The sequence below is a fragment of the Garra rufa genome, chromosome 6, assembly GCF_049309525.1.
Source record: "Garra rufa chromosome 6, GarRuf1.0, whole genome shotgun sequence".
NCBI lineage: Eukaryota > Metazoa > Chordata > Actinopteri > Cypriniformes > Cyprinidae > Garra > Garra rufa.
In genome coordinates, this window is record NC_133366.1 from 19414345 (window position 1) to 19436907 (window position 22563).

The 22563-nt window shown below is 36.5% G+C and overlaps 2 protein-coding genes across 2 annotated transcripts; one reads left to right on the top strand and one right to left on the bottom strand.

Annotated features, from left to right (window-relative positions):
• The first annotated feature begins 336 nt into the window (after window positions 1-336).
• Window positions 337-12405, top strand: LOC141336864 (von Willebrand factor A domain-containing protein 7-like). The gene is made up of 9 exons (XM_073842589.1): window positions 337-539; window positions 782-1075; window positions 5469-5562; window positions 5692-5848; window positions 10441-10610; window positions 11188-11300; window positions 11493-11609; window positions 11721-11930; window positions 12043-12405. The coding sequence occupies exons 1-9, from the start codon at window positions 342-344 to the stop codon at window positions 12274-12276; spliced, it is 1587 nt and encodes a 528-aa protein (XP_073698690.1). The 5' UTR covers window positions 337-341; the 3' UTR covers window positions 12277-12405.
• A 389-nt stretch (window positions 12406-12794) lies between these two features.
• LOC141337310 (von Willebrand factor A domain-containing protein 7-like) lies at window positions 12795-20644 on the bottom strand. Its single transcript, XM_073843103.1, has 15 exons — window positions 20447-20644; window positions 19861-20154; window positions 17882-17975; window positions 17635-17748; window positions 17334-17520; window positions 16905-17074; window positions 16599-16711; window positions 16289-16405; window positions 15973-16176; window positions 15630-15762; window positions 15361-15513; window positions 15030-15116; window positions 14198-14469; window positions 13697-13990; window positions 12795-13530 (listed from the first exon to the last, which is right to left on the bottom strand). Exons 1-15 carry the CDS (start codon window positions 20642-20644, stop codon window positions 13144-13146), a joined length of 2817 nt encoding a protein of 938 aa, XP_073699204.1. The 3' UTR covers window positions 12795-13143.
• Window positions 20645-22563: the final 1919 nt, after the last annotated feature.

Consider the following 22563-nt stretch of genomic DNA (forward strand, 5'->3'; position numbering starts at 1 on the left):
CCACAATTATTGATGTAATCAGTAAACTATATGGTGGTTTTAATTCGTTTTTATTTTCTTGACTAGTAAGGGTTGAGGCAAAAAGGGAAACAGCTGTCAATCAATATACGGTAGTCTATTTTTTGTCACACTCTGCAACAATAATTACTATTTTTGCATTATTGTAAGGGGTATGTTTAAGGTTGGGCTAGGTGTAGACATTAATAAAACACAATCTAATAGGTCTACAAATTTTATTGTTAGTTTTTGGTCGGAGCTGTTTCCCTTTTAGCCAAAACCACTTGTAAGAGACTAAAATTTAAAACTATGAATTTCCCCACAGCACCATCTTGTGGACAGCCATGGTTTCACAGGTTGTAGTGTCTGTATTTCTCCTCTGTGGGACACTGTTTCAATCTCTGCAAGTGGCAGCATTCAAACCTCTCTTTCAGGGTGGCTCCCTCACCCATCGAGAAATCACTCAGATGGCCATCCTCCGCAAGACAGCAGAAGTGTGTCGTGACATAGCCATCTCCCAAGGCCGCGACTTCACACTGCCTGTAAGACAAAGAGTGATCCAAATTCCAATAGAATTAAAAAGAATTAGCTATTTGGATTCATGCAAACTATTAAATGGCTATTTTGAGCTACAAAAGGGTTGTGATTAATATTCCTTGAAAAGACTTAACAGATAATTTGGATTGAAAACTAAACTAAAAATTGAAAAACAGAGGGAACTCAAGTAAAAAAAAAAATGAATTAATAATAATAATATTCTCCTCTTTCCTCTCATTATCTTCAGATAAACAACGGATTGACTCCATCTGCTGTTCAAAAAGCCTGCTCAACATCTTCTGCTTCATCTTCTGCCCTCTCTTCCCTCAGTTTTTATTCAGCTATAACAGAAACGTATCTAAGCAATGCAGCTGTAGATGTAGCTTTCGCGCTGAGTGAGGCACATCACGTAGATAACGAGGCTTTCCGTGAGGGCCGGGATCTCATTACCAAAGGCGTGGCTGCAGTAAAGGCCAGCGTGCAGCAGGGGAGCTATATCTCTGCTCGTATCACACTGGGGGCTCTATGTCACACTTTACAGGTATGTTATGAATAGGGATGCACCGATACCAATTTTTTCCCAGAACGAATCCAGTATTGATACTTTAATTTGAGTACCAATGCCTTGTATTGGTAATTTTGGCTACTGAAACCAAAATAATATCAATCATGTTAATTGGCTTCATTTAGCAAACTGGTATTTCCCTTCAGTTATTTTCACACTTTTATTATACAAGTGTTTGTTACTTCCCCTGTTCATTTTATAGCTTAATTTAATAGTACAGAGCACATTAGAGCTGCACGGCAAATGTAATCACAAGACGTTTTCCTTTAATAATAGGCTACAGGGAATCACTCATCATCCACCTTTTTCTTAATGTAAGAGTGGATGCGGGCATTTGTAAATTTTATGTTTCTGCCTTCCGGTCTCATCCGCATCCAGCCATTTTTAGCTGTACAAAACAGCCATTTTTGCTGCTTGATATTGCAAACTGGTCTGTCTTCCCATAATATTAAATATACATAATAATGTAATACCATATTATAAAACGGCTAGTTCCATTCCTCAATTCTGATTGGTCAGCAGCTGTGTCATATTCATGATACGGCACTGCTATGCCCGTTTCACTCAACGGTTTTGTGTATCATTGAACCTCCTTAGCAACCACCCTTAGCAACGTAAACAAAGCTTTAGCAGTTAGGGACTACTTTTTACAGCGGAAGGCAGTTAATGATTTTACTTTATGAAAACGTACAACCTAATATATATATAAATTAATATATATTTTTGATATTAATATTTTTATTGTGTGGTAACCGTTTTATAAACGTCGTGCCTAACAACGCCCTTCAGCTGTGATTTATTCACGATACAGCATGGCCTCTCGTACCTTATTGCTTAAATATATGAATGTATTATCTTAATTATAAAGACTGGTTTGTAGTGCAAACAATTTTACTGTTTACTTCACGTTGTTATTCTTCTTGCTATTCACCTATAGTGGACAGTGAACCAAAAGTCTCACCCATAGGCTTATTTCGGCGTTGAAGAAAAAAGGTGGAATCTTCCCTTATGAAAATTAACCATGGTTTTATTGTAGTAAAAGTGTAGTAACCATGGGATTTTGGGGTATTGAAATACCGTTTGTATAACCAGTTTTACTACAAATGCCATGGTTAAACTATGGTTAGTGTAGCAAAACAATGGTTAATTTGCATTTACCATGGTTTAACTAACCATGTTTTTTTATTCTATTTGTAGTAAAACTATGGTTAATTTTCATAAGGGTTGTAACAGCAATGAACATATTTTTAAAAATATAAGTCACATGTATTTATCATCTGAAACGTCCTGCGACTTAGGTTAAACCACAATATAATGATCATTTAAAAAAATATATATATATATATATATTATTTTTGCTTATGTAGCAAATTGCTAATTTTGATGACAATACAGTGTTTTCACAATGGGTCATCAATCGGCCATACTGGCGGCACTGAATGTAAGCAATTTAGCTGATTCTAGCTGCTGGAAATGATCAATTATTGTTATGTTTTGGGCTGTACTAATCAGTCGGATTTGCAAAAATATGTGTTATACAAATATTAACTTTTTAACAAGTCTAATCAAATCAAGGAGAAGAGTGCAAAAAACTGTCTGGGGAAAAAAAAGGCATTTGTGGTTGGCCAAACTGAACCACGATTACCAGGGCAAGAATCTTAAACAGCATTTATGTTTGTTCTTATCATTTCCGGTCTGGTAGGTGAAATATTAGGCTAATATCTTAATTAATACTGCTCATATGAATCTTTACTAACTTTAGTTTGTCAAAATATTGCACCCTTTCTTGCTAAGTCCTTCTCTATAGACCATTTCAAGGATGTAAACAATAACAAGCGCGTTGGAACGTTACTGCGCATGTCCGGTCCTGAAACATTTCCGGTAGCGCTATTTCTCCGATCTGTCAATACGAACACATTCTTTTAAAATCTAGCGAAAAAGCTAGTTAAGGTAAAAAAGCTGCTCATTAACTAATCGATGCTGCGTGCGTGTACACGGGAGATTGCTAAAAGCATATCACATGAACGGAAATATTGTGAACATTTATTCGTACAATGGATGTCATCAGTCTGAAGCAAGCAGTGCAACTTACTTCATGTTTTGTTCCCAAGATATCCGGAGGTTGTTCGTGATTAATTTACTTGCATTGCGTGGTCAGTCTGTATTTCTGTTTAAATATTTGTTTTCATTAGTACATTACTTTTCACAATACATATCGTTCCAAACAACGCTAAATGTATGCTATTAAACTAAGCGCTCGATGCTATTATTACGTGTTGAATTCATTTCAACATGTGTTCAACGTTAGTTTGGTCAAGTTTGTTGCTGTGGAACAGTGCAAATGGAGGGTATGAATGCTCCGAGTCATCATGTGATCACAAATAAACAAGATTGTCGCAATTCAATGCTGGCTAACGTGTTTTACATAAACCTGTATATCTGCAGATTAATAAACGCACACACAAACACACATAAAGCATTCATATATGTTTTTATGCACGTATTTACTGTTCACACCCACACAAATTTTATATATATATATATATATATATATATATATATATATATATATATATATATATATATATATTCATGTGAAAATGAATACTGGTGTAATGTAAAGGCTGATGCTAATTCAGCTTTGCACAACATATTTTTTATAATAGAAATCATTTAAATAATTAATCATGTTAATAAACATAAAATACTTATTTCAAAAACATAAAAAAAACTACTTTGTCCAAACTTTTGACCAGTACTGTATATAAACAAAAAGCATTCTCTCACTTTCAACTGTTTTTATTTCCAGCACATGTATTGATATGTAAATATTTGTATGAACATAAAATGCTTCAACAAATGAAACAACAACAACTGAAACAACATTTGAACTGAAATGGAGTACAAAGGGGGAACAAATATCAAAAGCAGCAGTCTGTATCTGGCCTGGTCATCAGTCGCTTTAAGTACTACACTAAATTACTGAATACTACACTCAAGTTCTCAAACACATCTGGGTGTTGATATGGTCAGATGTGGTTTGTCACTGCAGGATGATCAGCTGTCCTTGGGTGTCTACAGATGATGGCTCTCCTTACACTGCCTTCTCAGATTTGGTGACCCTTCTGTATTTCTGCAACTGTTTACATCAGTTTAGAATACTTTCTAGAAAACAAAACAAAGGATATTAGCCATCATTATGAAAATGTATATAACATTTAACCAATTCTATGGGAATTACAGGGAGCTAACAAATTTCAGTATTACACTGTATTGTCAGATTTAGTGACCCTGCTGCATATTTACAACTGCTTACATCAAAATGCTTCCTAGACTAAGAAACAAATGATATTAGAAATCACCTGTATAAATTTTGTTTACATTATATAAGGATAAAAGTAGAAAAACAATTATTTAATATAATGCACACAATATAAAAAAATAATAATGCTATTATTGCTTAATACGTCAGTACATCTTGGAATTAACATTACCAAAGCTTAAGTGATGGAAAATAATATTTACCATAAACATTACGTTTTGTAAACTACTGCCGTTAACTGTTACACAATACAACATTCACGTACTTTCATGTTACTCACTGCATTTGTCAACTGACAAAATAACTAGACGACTAATATGAATTTAACCCACATAACACTTAGCAATAAAACAGAAATAAAAAACTTGCCTTTTTTCATTAACGTTACACACGAAAGCTAGATGCATATGTAAACAATGACAAAATGCTACTTTAAATTATGCAGCATCATACTTGAAGAGTTAACGTAAAGAAATACAAATAAACCGATTAATTAAAAACGATATTTACTTGCCTGAATCGAAATGTGCGCTGTATATCCTAGAGTTGCTTGTTGTTATCCAGCCTTCTCCTTCACTGCCGCAACACGGGTACGTTTCGCGGAAATCTACCGTTAAACACGTCTCAGAATGTTAGTACCACCCCAGAGGGAGCACACAACCACCGAACGACAAGGATCTAATTTTAATTTAGACATTTAAGCAGGATGTTTGTATATATATGACCGCAATCCCACTGTTCATAAAGCGCTTCTCGCCATTGTTTTGAATGCACTGGATCACTAACCGGAAACGTCCTGGGACCAACGACGTCACTTCCTTAAGCCACCGAATAGCGCTTGAAATGGTCTATAAGATTAAGCAGCTTCCACACATTTTTGGTCCACAGACTGAGTATGCCTGTCACGTTTATTCAACATTGAAACAAAAAGAACACAAGAAATGCATTCATTAAAATAATATAAGGTGAATAATACATTTAATTTCATAAAATGAAATCATTATCTTCATTTTTTTTCATGAACACTATGTTGTGGTTTGTGTGCAGGATTTTTATAGCCACAGTAATTGGGTGGAACTGGGAAGCACTGCTCCTTTTAGCACACTGATCAAACCTGAGCTTCTTCTCAACAATATAGCAGGTACAACAAAATACAATTACCCCATTCTAAAATTTCCACATCCCCTGTGTTTAAAAAATAGTTTTGCCACAATATGAATATGGCATAAATGTGCACACTTTTTTCTTTATATCTTATCTATGTGTCTAGACCCCAGCACACCAACATGCAAAAGCAGCTGCATTGGGCCAAACTGTGCTGATAACATTCTCCCAGAAATACTGCTGCATAAGAAATTAACCTCAGGATATTTCAGTATTTTGCTGCAAGACATCCGACTGGCTACAGGCGACCAGGCTTTTCTTCGGTGTGAGACCTTTCTTTTACATCACACAGGGCCAGATTTACTAAACAGGGCAAATTAGCGTTAGAGTGCAATTCCATAAAAGTGCCAATAGAAGGGGAAAATTCTGCGTGTGATTTACTGACAATGCACACATTAAGTTGATATGATTCTTTAGGGTCTTAAGGAAACATCTATAAGATACTTTGGTTAAAATTTCACAATGGTAGTGTAAAATAACAAATTTTTCACCTTGTCAAAAACAGCTCTGTTCACAGAGACCCGTTTCGGTGCATGTCTCTTTAAATGCTACCCTGTCCTTCTCTTCCGTGGGGTGACGAGCAGTTCTCTAGGACTGTTAACTTTAGCTGCATTCGTCACGGAACTTGTTGGTCTCGCGTAGCTAGACCTTCAGACTGACGGCTGAAGGTCTGGAATTCATGGAAGCTTTAATTGGCCAAGGCCCACCCATAAGGCCGTTTGACCGACATGTCAAACAACCAATCACAGTTCGTTTCGTTCAGGGTCACGTTTCGGGGCGTGAAAATGCCCCCACAACAACAGACTGGCGTGCAACAAGTCAGGTGCAGTCACTGAAATAAACAGCATTGAAAGTTAAATAAGAAGAGGGAGAACAAGCAGTAAGTCAGTAATTTGTTCGCGAACGTTGTATAACAACAATGGCATCTGCATAAGCACCTCTTAACAAAACACAAGAGTAAATCAGTCGGCGGTTTGTTTCCCAGTGGACCGAAAATAAACGCGACACTCGCGTCAACCGGAAATCCGATCAAATTCAACTAATCAGATGACGACTTCGACATTCCTGAAGTGTTTCCAGTTAAGTGTACCATATGCATCAGACGTTTAGCCAACGTTCCGTGGGCGTGACGTCTGAGGCTGAGACTAGGAACTTGTTAACTAGCACGTTATTGGGAAAGGCCATTTGCAAAGATTCACTTGCTCTGTAGGTGAAACTGGATCACGAATGATTTGCGTGAACATAGATGCATTTAGTTAGATCGGGGAGCACATTCCCTTCAAAAACAAAAGTAATCCTCTGCGTCCTCAGAGGCTAAGATGTCAGGAGTAAATGACAACCACAACAAAACACCTCAAGTGCTTAGGAGACATTCTTGTCTACACCTGATGCGGCATTGAAACAACGGTGGACTGTTTGCAGCACACTCAGGACTTTAGTCTCTTTATTAATTAAATAAATGGTTAGGCTTTTGCCCAGTTAAATTAAAATGGCATAGTGTAGTTTGATTTATCAAATTCCTGATCACTAATGTAGCATTGTAAATTTGTTTGGTGGCAGTTTGGAAAAATCGGGGCGAAAAAGCCCAAAGTTGCCAAATTTAAAACAAATTAAAAACATAATGCACAGATCTGTTATACTGACACAGATACGATATTTCCATAACTGTTTACATTTACTTAAGACATAAGTGACTGTGTTGATGTGGGTATTCATCAAGACAAGCATTTTTTAAATTTGTGTGCATTCGCTTAAAAATGCTCGAAAGCACACATGAGCCTGGATTTACAGAATCTCTCAAAAAACTGAAAGCAGCTAAACCTATATCAAGGACTGTAAAGAGATGGACTAATGAAACAGAGTGGGATTTACAAGCGGAACTTCACTAATTGGGTTTGGGCCACCGATTTGGACGAGCTCACAGAGACGGTAACATCCTATATCAGTTTTTGTGAAGATGTGCATTCCTACCAGGACTCATTAAACATCACAACAATGACAAACCATGGTTCACAGCAAAACTGAGTCAGCTTCGCTAGGCCAAAGAGGACACCTACAGAAAGGGAGACAGACAGAGTCTTGTACAATCAGGCCAGAAACACACTAAATAAGGAGATTATAGCAGCTGAAAGGAGCTACGCTGACATGGCTTTAGTGTGGAAAGGTCTGAAAGAGATTACAAAAACAAGACACTATCCTCCAACTGAGGTGAATCAGCGACTTGCTAAAAACCTGAACAAGTTTTATTGTAGGTTCGAAACTGGTCTCACACCCCACACCCATTCTGACCATCTCTCTACACAACTGTTAACACCTCCAGCACCCCCCTGTGAATAAAGTCTTCAGAAGGAACAAAAGAAGAAAGGCACCAGGAACAGAAAGTGTGGCACCAGCCTGTCTGAAAACCTGTGCTGACCAGCTGGACCCCGTCCAAGTCCCTGCCTGCTTCAAATGCTACACCATCATCCCCATCCCAAAGAAACCCAAGATAACAGGACTTAATGATTACAAACCTGTAAAAGCCTCAATCTGTTCCCGAAGCGGCGGTGATCGTTCACTCTGTTCCCGAAGCGGCGGCGACCGCTATGGAGTTATTAATGTGCCAAAATTAAACAAACAAATACAGCATTTTGCAAACAAACACAATCTGCTTTGCAAAGAAAAAATCGACTTTCAAAACAAACAAAACGTACTATGCACAAACACAAGTCAATTTGAGAGAAAATGCAGAGGTATAACAAATATATGCATTGTGTGTTGCAAATATGTATATTTTTTGTGAGGAAAACTTGGTTTCTCACACGTGTACAGACAGATTTTCTCACAAATGTGTCCATATCTTCTCACAAATGCAATTGAGCAACTTCCTTTTGCAAAACAGCAGATGGCGCTATCGTTCAATTTACGCGATTCTCCCAAGACCTCGAACGTGTTTATATGGTTTACCTGTGTTGGCTAGAAGGTATACATCTCTGACCGGAAGATAACAATTAAATTAATTTTTCTACCTATTAGATTGTGTTTTTTTTTAATGTCTACACCTACCCCAACCCTAAACTTAGCCCTTACTATAATACAAAAACAGTATTATTGTTGTACAGTGTGATAATAATAACGTCAGATTGATGTGTGCATGCCCAGCTGCGAATCCTGCCTCCCTTCTAGCAAAAACCGGTTTACTCTTATGTCCCAGAGGAATATGACAGGGGAACAGGTGAGTTTCTGCGTTATTATATTTATAATTAAACATTTGATGTTTTCACAATGCTGATTCTACCACGTTGTCAGTGAAATTCAAAATATCTCCTTTAAAGTGGTTAACGCTACTGATCAGTTAATGGCTTGGCATGCTAAACATTTAAGCTAGGCCTTTTTAACATTTATCAGTTCTCCGAACCTATGCTGGATCGCGGGATATAAAAAATAAAGCTACTTTTATGTAATTTGTCCATATACGATTTTTTTGTTGCTGCAGAGAACATTTAGCAGGTAACACTTTGCAATAACAGTACATGAATTATCATGCATTAATTCGTGAATTAGTAATTTCTTGACTATGAACTAATGATTAGTTAAGACATGTATTAATCAAGAACTAATGAAGAACTAACGTAACTACGACCTGAGTCATATGAATTACTGCATGAATGCAATAGCCTACTGCTAGAAGATATTTTGAATTTCACTGACATTGTGGTGGAGTCAGCATTGAGAAAACATCAAATGTTTAATTATAAATAGTAAGGAAGAAACTCACCTGTTCCCCTCTCATTATCCTCTGGGAAATAAGGGTAAACGGTGTTTTTTTAAACGTTATTATTATCACACTGTACAACAATAATACTGTTTTTATATTATAGTAAGGGCTAAGTTTAGGGTTGGGGTAGGTGTAGACATAAAAAAAAAAAACACAATCTAATAGGTAGAAAAATTAATTTAATTGTTAGTCCGGTCGGAGATGTATACCTTCTAGCCAACACAGGTAAACCATATAGACAGTTGTTCGAGGTCTTGGGAGAATAGAGTAAATTGAACAATAGCGCCATCTGCTGTTTTGCAAGAGGAAGTTGCTCAATTGCATTTGTGAGAAGATATGGACGCATTTGTGAGAAAATCTGTCTGTACACATGTGAGAAACCAAGTTTTCCTCACAAAAAGTATACATATTTGCAACACACAATGCATATATTTGTTATACCTCTGCATTTTCTCTCAAATTGACTTGTGTTTGTGCATAGTACTTTTTGTTTGTTTGAAAGTCGATTTTTTTCTTTGCAAAGCAGATTGTGTTTGTTTGCAAAACGCTGTATTTGTTTGTTTAATTTTGGCACATAAATAAGTCCCCCGTTCCACCTCCCGCCAGACATTGTGGAACGTCTGGTATCCGTTCCGTAGAGAGGGGGTACTGTCATGACTCTGGGCTGTGGGTTCCCTCAGCCACCTGAGGTCGCTCTTTCCCTTTCCCTTGCACTGCACTTCCCTGATTGTATACACCTGTCTTGTGATCGTTAGCACTCATCAAACCCACACCTGTTCACTATTATATGGACTATAAGAACTCTCATTCCCGACTAGTCATCCTGGCTGCATTGTCTTCGTATGTCTGTCTCTGTGTTTCTGGTTCCTGGATCTTGACCGTGTTTTCAGTTCTGTTTATTTTGTATTGTTTCAAGTTGTGTTGTGCCGTGTTGGCTTTTTGTTCTGTTTATTTTTCTCTTTTGTTAATAAAACATCACTCTCCTGCATTTGGACCCAGACCTCATCTCTCAGCATCACTCGAACGTGACAGATAGGTCTTAGGTCATAGTGCTCATAGTGGTTTAACCAGTTTTCTTCCTTTCTTTCCCTCTCTCAGATTGGTGGGCCTCAGTCAGACCTCAGTTCTGGCTTTTGTGATTGATACCACAGGCAGCATGTCTGATGATATTGAAGAGGCAAAGAGAGTGTCTTTCAGCATCATAGACAGCAGAAGAGGAACACCAGAAGAACCTTCAGAATACATTCTTGTCCCATTTAATGATCCAGGTAGTCATATTGTGTATTTTAGTTTAGTATAAAAATCCAGATTGTTGTTTTTCCAGCAAAAGCAAAGAAACCAGTGCCTCCTCAAAATGTTTGAATGACAACAGTGTAAAAATATAAAACAAATAATAAAAAATATGAGAATGCAGTTTCTATTGACTGCATTTTTTTTTATTTTGTAGCTAACAAACAGTTCTGTAGTGAATTCCCACCCGTTATGTTTCAGCACAAATAAGCCTGAATGCATTAAACTGATTAAAATGAATGAACTAATTGCAAAGAAAACTATTCACCCATTCAGACATCATCACATCATGTCTGAATCTAACTTAATCTAACATAAAAAATATCTGTGAATGATTTGGTTTTTAAAGAATAAATTAAACGAACATGTATATGCCTGTCATTACATGCAATGTTTATAGAGTATCTGAATAACAGTGGAAATAAGTTATATATAGATATGCAAAATAAAGTTGTTGCTTTTTTATTATCGTAATTGTTTTTTAAACATGTTTATTTTTTTAAGTTATGTAAAACATGAAGCTGTAGCATTCTGTGATGTGTTCTTTTCAAACAGATTTTGGACCTCTGACAAGGACTGACAATGCAGATATTTTCAAAGAGAAAATCAATTCTCTTTCTCCATTTGATGGAGGAGACTTCCCAGAGATGTGCCTGTCAGGACTGCTGGTGTGATTGTGTTTTTTGTTGTTGTTGTTGTTGTTGTTGAGAAAATCACTCCTTTTCCAGCTAATATATTGTATAAATTTACATTATTGATATAATTATTATGAATATCTGAGTTAAGCTTTGATATCACAATAAAGCCAGACGTAGAAATAATCTTAAGATCTTGTTTTTCTTTGTTACATGGTTCTTCAGTTGGCACTAGCAGGAGCTCCTCCATCTACAGACATTTTTGTTTTCACTGATGCTGCAGCAAAGGACTCAGAATTAAAAAGCACCGTTCAGGCCATGATTGAACGCACCAAGTCAACAGTGAGTGCCTGTAAATCACTTCCACATAATTGCAGCTAAAATTGAAGTGTTGTTAAAACATCTGTAATGACTTTTTTCTGTTTCTATCGGCTTTTTCTCCACACCATTCAGGTTACTTTCCTGTTGACTAACCCTTTCTCATTCCGTAAAAGAAGAGATGTCTTACAATCTGGAAGTTTTACATCAAGATCAATATATGAATCAGAAATACAATTGTACAGAGATCTGGCCCATGTTTCTGGTGGACAGACAATAGAGGTCACAAAAGATACACTTTCTCAGGCCACTGCAGTCATTACAGATGCATCTACCTCAGCCCTGGTATGTTCTAAGAATGACAGATGATGACTTTGCAATATTTTTCACAATTTGCTGATTAGGAATTTTGCTGTTAAACACTGCAACATACTGAAAAAAAATCTCTTTCCTGAAGGTGACGCTTCTTCAGGTGGTGAGAAGTCCAGCCATTGCGGAAAACTTTTTCTTTGTCTTAGATCCATCTCTGTCTAATGTGATTGTGTATGTTACTGGAGACTCTCCAGTTTTTACCATCTACAGCCCGACAGGTGAGCCAACATACCTCAAACATTGTTTGCTAATTATGAGGCTTTTATCTTCTCGAATACAAAAATCCAAATGCAAACTTGGATTATATTACAATGTTTAAAATAAGATGTGTCTTCCCTGCCACCACCCAATAAAGCATTACAATAATCTAGCCTTAAGGACATGAATACATTAATTAGCAGTGTTTCCTTTTTGAATATTTTGACACACCTATTTTAAATCTTACAGTACTCTACAGAAGTAATGAGTTAATCAGGTAGTATTAGGTAGACACTGAAAACGTGCAACACTGGGGTTATAGAACAATGTTTGAAAACACTTGTGTAATCAAAGGGTTAATATTGTAATATTAATAGAAATTCACCACAATTCTGTGTACCTTACTTTAATGAATACAAAGGGTGAATCTTACCATTTTTTTATATTATGAAATTGTATGAAGAGCAGGTCTATTTAAAATTTCCCATTTTCTCACAGAAGGAAATCATACAGATTTGGAATTATTAGGGTGAGTAAATGGTAACAAAATTTCATTTTAGGGAGCTTTAAAGCTAATAAGTGTATGCCTGAGAGAGAAAAAAAAATTGTCAAATAAGTAGAGAAAATAAACAGCAAGGAGAATATATATATATATTCAATTTATTTTAAAGTAAATTCAACATATATTCAAGCAATTATATTTTAGTAGTAAATGTCTAATATAAATGATCTACACTATATGAACAGAAATTTATAAAGTAAATTTAACATTACACAATCACAAAAGCAAGAAAAAGCTAGAATAACCCCTCTTCCTCTATCTTCCGCTATTTATAAGAACATTTTTCAATGATAACTGAAGTTGGGCATAAACGTAAAAGTCATTACCAGCAGTTTGTAAAAGATAATCAACAATAGAAAGATCATAGTAACTATGATTATTAAAATAACAGAAAAATGTTCACTTAATTCATGACTTCAGTTCCTCTCATCCATACAGAAAGGAAACGAATAACCCTACTAGCGCAACACACATAGAGAAGGTCACAGAATATGATCCATTAGTTGTAAAAGTTTTCTTTATAGAGGTGAAACAAGTGCCCACATTTCCCACCCTGTCCACAGCTACCAGCTCTACTTCCTGAGAACAACAGGACGCATTATAGGATGCCACAACCACATTTGTGCCACGCACACTCATCACATAACTTAAGCTGAGAGAGCCATTGCCACGACTGAGGGACACTCGAGCTATGCCTGTACCATTTCCATCCGTCAAGTTGGCAGAGAGTTCCCATGATCCATTGCTGCATTCCACAGGACAGTCAGCTTTGATGCTCACTACTTGACAGACGGGGCTAGAGAAATCAGTGACCTTCCAAAAACAAACAAAAACGGTTAAACAACGTCAACGAAAGGATAAAACGCTAATACTGTTTGGATGTAAAAACACTGTGATGCAGAAAGCTACATATTCTCATAAGTGATAATGTATAATGTGATATATACTCTTGTTTTTCTGCATCTTTTATAACAGTTACCTTAGTCATGACAGTAAACCGCACTGCCATGTAATTTGAGTCACCAGACTCTGAATCTTCTGCTTCAATAGTGAGTGTGACATCCGTCCCTGACTCTGTGTTAGAGGGTGCAGTAAGTGTCATGGCTCCCTGAGCACTTCCCTCTGTCCCCATGTTCAGAGAACTAGGGAACAACACTGTGAAGCTGCGGTCTGTTCGGGCTTGGATAGTGTAGTTGCCCCCTGTAGCACTATTGACCAATGTAAAGTTGAAAACGACAGGGATTCCAGGCTCCATAGTGTTTTTTGGTTGGGCCTGAGAAGGAATTTGGTTATTATAGTTAGAGAACTTGTCAGTTTATTTTAGGTGTGTCATATATATATATATATATATATATATATATATATATATATTTTTTTTTAGAGGTTTTGCAAATTCCATACGTCATACTTAGCTCATGTAAAAGGCATGTCAATGATAACAGAATTAACATTTTTGGGTAAACTGGCCCTTCAAGTTCACCGTGATAGTAAATCTAGAGCCTTGTTGCTGGGTGGGTGACTGTCTCTGGAATCGACTAGGCAAAGGTCGAGTTGAGTGATTTAACAGCCCTTTCAGCTGCACCACAAACGCCCACTCTGGGATTCTGTCTATGTTGACCAGGAAGTCTGTCGCACCAACAGATTTGATGGTTCCATTAACAACACCAGATCCTGAAGCTTCAACTAGAAGCACGTCAGTCACTGTGACTGAATCTCCTCCAGTCACAGAGACAAACAAAGTAGCATTCCGACCTGAGCAATCAAAGAAGCATTTTAATAATGACAATAAATCTTTGTGTTTAAAGATTTACATTATACATTTTATTCATCAGTGAATTCTAAAAAACATGCATTACTCTTTTGAAGGAAGAAAAACTGTACAGCAAAACTTTTTAATTATTTATAATAAAAATATTTCCTGGAACCAATTTCAGACTCCATCCATTTCCTCTCAGGAGGACTATTTAAGCTGCACACACTCACAGACCCATTACATAGTATTGTTTTGCATTGCGAACCTTACAGAGCATGTTCCTAGCCTTGCCTTGTCTTTGCCCTGCCTGTGTTTTTGACTCTGGACTGTCTCCGGGTTTCTGATTGTTTTGCAGCATGCCCTGACCTTTGCCTGTTTACTGGATTACTCTTTTGGTAATATAATGTAATAATATTTTACTTAATTAATGATCAAATAATGCAGTTTTGTGAGCATAAGATGAACCTTTTGAAATGTTAAAAACCTATCCTAAACTTTTGAATGGTGTACATGTCTAGTAATATTTTGGAAATCTCAAATGATGATGATGATATCATACCAATAAAAGGACGATTGGCTTTCGGTGTGAAGTCACCTCCTTCTAACTGCTCCACAAAGTTAAAGAGAAAGTTGACAGAACTTTGACCTATAATCACAATTAAGCTGAGTGAAAGTATTACAACTATTGTGGGATGCAAAACTCTTGTAATGTTCCAAAGAAAAATATATTTTTACAGATTTTATTAGCAGTTCAGTTTCTAAAACTTCAAAACTGTGATGATCCACACATTGTGCAATTAAAAATCTGATTAAAAATAAATATAATAACAAATTCGCAATGCTTTACAAACAAACAAAAACACATATACTGGCAGATTAAAAACCCGTACCAATGACTTTAAGGCTGTAGAAGGCTGTAGAGTTAATGCTGATCTTCCATTCTCCTGTCTGGTTGTCAGAGTTGAGTTTTACTCTCTTTAGATTCCCTACAGTCCAGATTCTGCCCAGAGGACCATCTGCCACTGAACCTGACTGAGACACACCTGAAACACAAGTGAAAAACAGCTTATTTTTAACAATGATTTTGACATCTGTTTTTTCTATTGGACAGAATAAAACTCTCATATCTAAAATCAATGTTTGAGCTGCACTGGTGCACCTGTTGGGCTGTAGATGGTTAAGACTGGAGAGTCTCCAGTGACATACACAGTCACATTGGACAGAGATGGATCTAAGAAAAAGTAAAAGTTTTCTGCAATGGCTGGACTTCTCACCACCTGAAAAAGTGTCACCTTCAAGAAACACAGAGATGTTTTAAGTATGTTTCATACAGCAAAATTCCCAATCACCAAATTGTGAAAAAATATTGCAAGTACTGGTGTGTATATCTCTTAATTTATTTTCCATATTAAATATGTTATCAAATAAATGGATAGTTGACACATACACACTAACAAACTCACACACGCACAAAAGTCTTCATCTGTTATCTTAGAACATACCAGGGCTGAGGTAGATGCATCTGTAATGACTGCAGTGGCTTGAGACAGTGTAGCTTTTGTGACCTCTATGGTCTGTCCGCCAGAAACATGGGCCAGATCTCTGTACAGTTTTATGGGTGACGGAGTTATTGATCTTGATGTAAAACGTTGAGATTGTGAGACATCTCTTCTTCTGCGCAAGGCGTTAGTCAACAGAAAAGTGACCTGGATGGCATAAAGAAAGAGCAGATAGAAATGCAGGAAAATGGTATAACAGAGAAATCAACAACTCTTCAATTTTAGCAGAAATGACATGAAGTTATTTGCAGGCACTTACTGTTGACTTGGTGCGTTCAATCATGGCCTGAACGGTGCTTTTTAATTCTGAGTCTTTTGCTGCAGCATCAGTGAAAACAAAAATGTCTGTAGATGGAGGAGCTCCTGCTAGTGCCAACTGAAGAACAATGACACACACAAAAAAAAAAACTGAGCTAAGAAATGCACAATAATTCTATCAATAATGTAATTGTATACTGTATATCAGTTAAAAGAGTGATTTTCTCAGTTAATTTTTTTTACAACACTCTCTAAAATACATAAATTTTAAATATAAATACATAAACATAAATACATAAAAACACACACACCAGCAGTCCTGACAGGCACATCTCTGGAGCGTCTCCACCACCAGATGCTGAGAGGGAATTGATTCTCTGTTTGAAAATACTTGCATCTTTTGTCCTTGTCAAAGGTCCAAAATCTGTTTGAGACACATCACAGAACACTAGAGCAACTATACGTTTTACATAATTTACACGTAAATGTTTTTATTATTATTATTATTATTATTATTAACTACGTTACATCCTGTTACTGTTTTTGAGGAGGCACTGCTTTTGTTCAGGGGAAAGCAACGTAAACTATATATAGGACTAAACACACAGTATGACTACCTGGATCATTAAATGGGACTAGAATGTATTCCGAAGGTTCTTCTGGTGTTCCTCTCCTGCTGTCTATGATGCTGAAAGACACTCTCTTTGCCTCTGTAATATCATCAGACATGCTGCCCGTGGTGTCAATCACAAAAGCCAGAACTGAAGTCTGACTGAGGCCCATCAATCTGTGAGAAAGAAAGAAATTTGGCTAAACCTGGACAACAGTATAAATATCTGATTCTAGCGGTTGCAATGACTTAAGAAAAATGAATCTTTTGAACTTTGTGTCTCACAGCATCTGCAGAATTTACAATACTAAATCCTAATTCAGTGTTAGTCTTATTGATCAGAAATTGAAGAAACTATACTAGGCTAAAGCTTAACCATTTCTTTGACTACAGAAGAGTACAAAACTATGTGTGGTGTAAAAGAAAGGTCTCATACCGAAGAAAGGTTCGGTCGCCTATGGCCAGTCGGATGTCTTGCAGCACTTCCATAGTGGCACTGATGGCCATGTCAGCAGCACGGAAGTGAAGGAAGCCATGATCTGAGCTGATGTCATCCTTATTGATGCCTCCAGTGGGTTCTCTTGAACTGGTCCTGTCAAGAGAACCACCATGACTACACTTGCCTGTAAAAAAAATTATGTGAGTGTAGATTTGTGGTGCCTATTCCAGCCATCCTGTGGTCTGTGCTGATGTACAGAGAAGATCAACATTACACATGGGATTCTAAGCTTCCCTACCTGGAGGTTTTGTGGAGGAGAAAAGATTGAAATATCCTGAGGTTAGTTGTTCTGTGAGAATGTTATCAGCACAGTTTGGCCCAATGCAGCTTTTGCATGTTGGCATGCTGGGGTCTAGTAGATATACAGATAAGAGATAAAGAAAGAAGTGTGCAAGTTATGCCATATTCGTATTGTGGCAAAACTAGTTTCTAAACACACAGGGGGTGTGAAAATTGTCGAATGGGGTAATTGTATTTTTTTGCACCTGCTATATTGTTGAGAGGAAGCTCAGGTTTGATCAGCGTGCTGAAAGGAGCAGTGTTTCCCAGTTCCACCCAGTTACTGTGGCTATAGAAATCCTGCACACAAACCAACAACGCAGTGTTCACGTAAATTAATAAAAAATAATGATTTTACCTAAAGGGATAATTTACCCAAAAATTAAAATGACCATGATTTACTCACCCTCAAGCCATCCTTGGTGTATATTACTTTCTTCTTTCAGACAAAAACAATCAGGCGTATGACATAGCATAAGCTCTGGTGAGAATATGTTGGTTATACAAGAACCAAGTTTTGCTTATTGCAAAGGAAAACCAGTGTCCTCTTTATCAAAATCCTCAGACATTTCTCTTTACACTTCTGTGTTTGTCACTTCTCACCTGAGCTTACGCTCTATGCCTATTTAAATATGAATGTATTTCTTACACAAACGATTTGCTTCACTTCAGAAGGCTTCTATTAACCCCTCGAAGCAGTGTGGAGTACTTTTATGATGGATGGATGTACTTTTTTAAGGCTTTAAAATCTCAAACCACATTCACTCCAATTAACCCTTTGAGCGGTACGGTCCCACATATGGGATTCTAATTTCTGTGCCCCTGGGAGTACCGTCCCACATATGGGATTTAGAACGTTCGGTGACGTCACGCAACTGAAAATTCCAACTGAGCTTTGGCGCGCTGGCTGGCACTGAGCCAGAGACGGATGAGCTTTGCGCTTGTCATATAATCACAACTGTGCAGTGTTTTTAACAACATAATGCTTATTTTAGGTTTCAGACATTTAAATACACATAAGTACTAGTAAAACAAGACATTTAGAGTTTGTAAAATACACACATATGTATATGGAAGCAGCAAACAGCAGTCTATTCAAATATAATTTGCCGATGTGTTTTATTCATATCACATACACATAGTCTAAGTCAGTGGTTCTCAATCCTGGTCCTGGAGGACCCCTGCTCTGCACATTTTGCATGTCTCTCTTATTTAACACACCTGACTGAGATCTTCAGCTTGTTAGTTCAGTTCATGGATCTCTCTCCTAATGAGCTGATCTCAATCAGGTGTGTTAAATAAGGGAGACATGCAAAATGTGCAGAGCAGGGGTCCCCCAGGACCAGGATTGAGAACCACTGGTCTAAGTAACCAAAAGGTTCACTCTATTCCTCTTCCAGTTCACCAGCCACTTATTTTCATGTATTTCGGGAGAAACGGATGAATGTACGTGCTGTAAATCCTGCTGACAGGACTCTCTGAACGGCAGCGCAAACAAACATGGCGGCGCCCATCTCACATTACAGATTACGATCGAGATCATTTATATAGGGTTTTAAACGACGAAACACACTAATTCACACATATTTGTGAATCAGAATATCAGATGTGTGAGTATTCTGAATAAAAAAGGAAAAACAAAATAAATGCGATCTATCTGTCAAACAGTGTTATTGTGTTTGTGTTTGTGTTGTGTCACGTGACAAGCATGACACGTCGCCATGGAAACAATAAGGGCGAATGTTCTAAAATAACGGTCGCTTAAAAAAACCTCACCTACTCTTCCACTAGAATCTTTTAAACTCACCACTGAAAGGGTTAAAAAAGTCTGGAAGAGCCAGGACATTTTTTTTAGTAATTTTCATTTATCCCTTTAATGAAATTCACTAAATTATATAAAGTGATTCTACATTAATTTGTGAATGCATTTCTTGCATTGCATTTGCACTGTCGTTGTCAAACATAGCCGAACATGCACAGAGTTCAGTGTAGTGGTTGAAGTACAACCTTTGTGAACTTTAGTAGAATTGACTTAAATTTAAAATACCTTCAAAATCAAATAAATTCAAGCGTTTTTATTTAAACAAACAAGATGATTGTCCAAAATTGTTCGAATACTCTGAACAATTTTTGGGGTGTTTCTTCCTACAACCCCTTCCCACTACAATCTCCATTCATAACATACCTGTAAAGTGTGACATAGAGCCCCCAGTGCGATACGGGCAGAGATATAGCTTTCCTTTTGCACGCTGGCCTTTACTGCAGCCACACCTTCAGTAATGAGATCCCGGCCCTCACGGAAAGCCTCATTATCTATGTGATGTGCCACACTCGGTGGGAAAACTTGATCTACAGCTGCATTGCTTAGGTAAGTTTCTGTTATAGCTGAATAAAAACCGAGAGAAGAGACAGCAGAAGATGACACGGAAGATGATGAGCAGGCTTTTTGGACAGCAGATGGAGTCAATCCATTGTTTATCTGGAGATAAGTATTGGAAAGAGGAGAATATTATCATAATCTTTTAATATTTTCAATATTAATATGATCTTAATCTTAATATTATCTTCAGTGTTATATTATATTTTTTATATACTTTATTTCCCTGTTTTTCAGTTTTCATTTCAGTTTTCTTGAGCAGACTTAACTAAGAATTGAAGTCTCTTCATAAAATGTTATTCACAGACCTTTTAGTACTCTTAATTACCCATTAATAGTTTGTATGACACAAAAGAGCGAATTCAGTTGATTCACACCCATGTCTTTTTCTTACAGGCAGTGTGAAGTCGCGGCCTTGGGCGATGGCTATGTCACGACACACTTCTGCTGTCTTGCGGAGGATGGCCATCTGAGTGATTTCTCGATGGGTGAGGGAGCTGTCCTGAAAGAGAGGTTTGAATGCTGCCACATCGGGGGGTTGAAACAGGGTCCCACAGAGGAGAAATACAGCCACTACAACCTGTGAAACCATGACTGTCCACAAGAATAGGTGCTGTGGAAAAATTCACAGTTTGAAAATTCAGCTCCTTACCAGTCAAGAGAATGAAACTAATAAAAATTCCATTAAGCATTGCAGACTAAAATATTGTATAAAATCAGGTGAATATTTTAACAACCAACCTCTCTGTAAAAAGCCTTCAGAATACAGACAGGAATAAAACTGTAAAGTCTGGTTTATGCATGTGCCACTGAAGTAGAGATTTCTCACCAGAAAAAAGTAAAAAATAAAATTACAAATAATTCTGAGAAAACTGCTCTTACATATGTATTGTAATCTACAGACACAATTAGATAAAGTGCAATAAAATAAACACTTAAAATTGTATTTTGAATGTTTTCTTTCCACTAGTCTGAAACAGCACTTTATGAAAAGCCAAAATAGCCCAAAATCTCAAAATTGACCAACGTGAAAAAATTTTGCCTTAAATTTTTAAGAATTATTATTTTTTTTTTTAAATTTAACGTTAACGTTAAAGTTAACGTTGTTAATCTTAAATTGGAAACATCCTCAGAAAATACATACTATACAATTAGACAAATATTAAGTAAAAATGTTCAAATAGACAATTGTTTGATTACCTTTTTGCAGATTTTGCGTGTACTCTAACTTAGGCACAGCCTCTGTCATTATATTTATACACCTTCACAAATGTGATGAATGTTAGCGTCACACATACTTTTTTAAAATGTAAATTAGGGACTGTATAAATGATAACCAAGTAAAGAAGAATATTTACTTCCTTATTAACCACTGTTGTTGATGTGCCCTTTTCTGATTATGTACACCTTGTGTTACACTGGATGCGAGCGGTGCGGTGCGACATGACAAAATAAAGTAGTACCCATTATAATCAGTGATGCTGTCTACACTGGATGTGGCAAATCACAGGCAGCTTTTTAATTTATTTATTTATTTATTTATAATTATTATTTAAATAATGCAGAAAAAGAACAACAAATACAAAGTCAGAATAAGAACAAAACACAATGAGGGTTACATACAGTACATTAATCCAAGGCATACTATGTTAGTTTATAAAATCACACCATGAAAGAGTCAATAGAATTATTAGAATTTCTTAGATAATTTACATACACATCAAAATGTGAGAGTTTTCTTTAATTTATGAATGCAAAATTTGGCAAGAGATAGCAATAAATTAATATTACATTAAAACATTACATTAAAAAAATATTTTTGGGGGGTTATACAGAAGTTTGGATATAAATATTTTTAACAAAATTGGAAAAGTCAACCCAAAACACTTTACGCACAATCCCAAAACAAATAATTGATTGTTTCTTCAGACTAAGGACAAAAAGAGCAACTGGGGGAAATACTATTATTAAATTGATCAAGTTTGTAACTTACCAGTCGTTAGACTTCGACAACTTTATTAGATATAAACTTTTTTTGTCGAAGAAGTCAAAAATCTTCCCATTCCATATTAATAAATATGTTATTTAAAAAACTCACACAAGCAGGTAATAAAATCTGAGATCTAAAGTTTGACATGGTATTGAAAAGACTTATGAAAACAAAAGAAAAGTATTTTTTTTTTATACCTAATATTTGTATTGTTTCCAATAAAATAACTAAATAAATCCACTAACTCGAAACCCCCCATATATAGCCCGATCAGCTAGCATAATGCTTTTTTTTATTAAGTGAGTTTTAGAATTCCAAACATAGTCTACTATAATTTTGTTCCGTGTTCTACAAATTTCCACAGAAACATCCAGTGCCGTTGCAGGATAGATAACCCAAGATAACCCATCTGCTTTAGAAAGCAACACTTGATAGATCACGCGGTAACCAAGAATTGAATTTGTGTCGGATAGAATACGAGGTTCAAAATTTTCAGATTTGTATGGAATGTCACAGTAGAA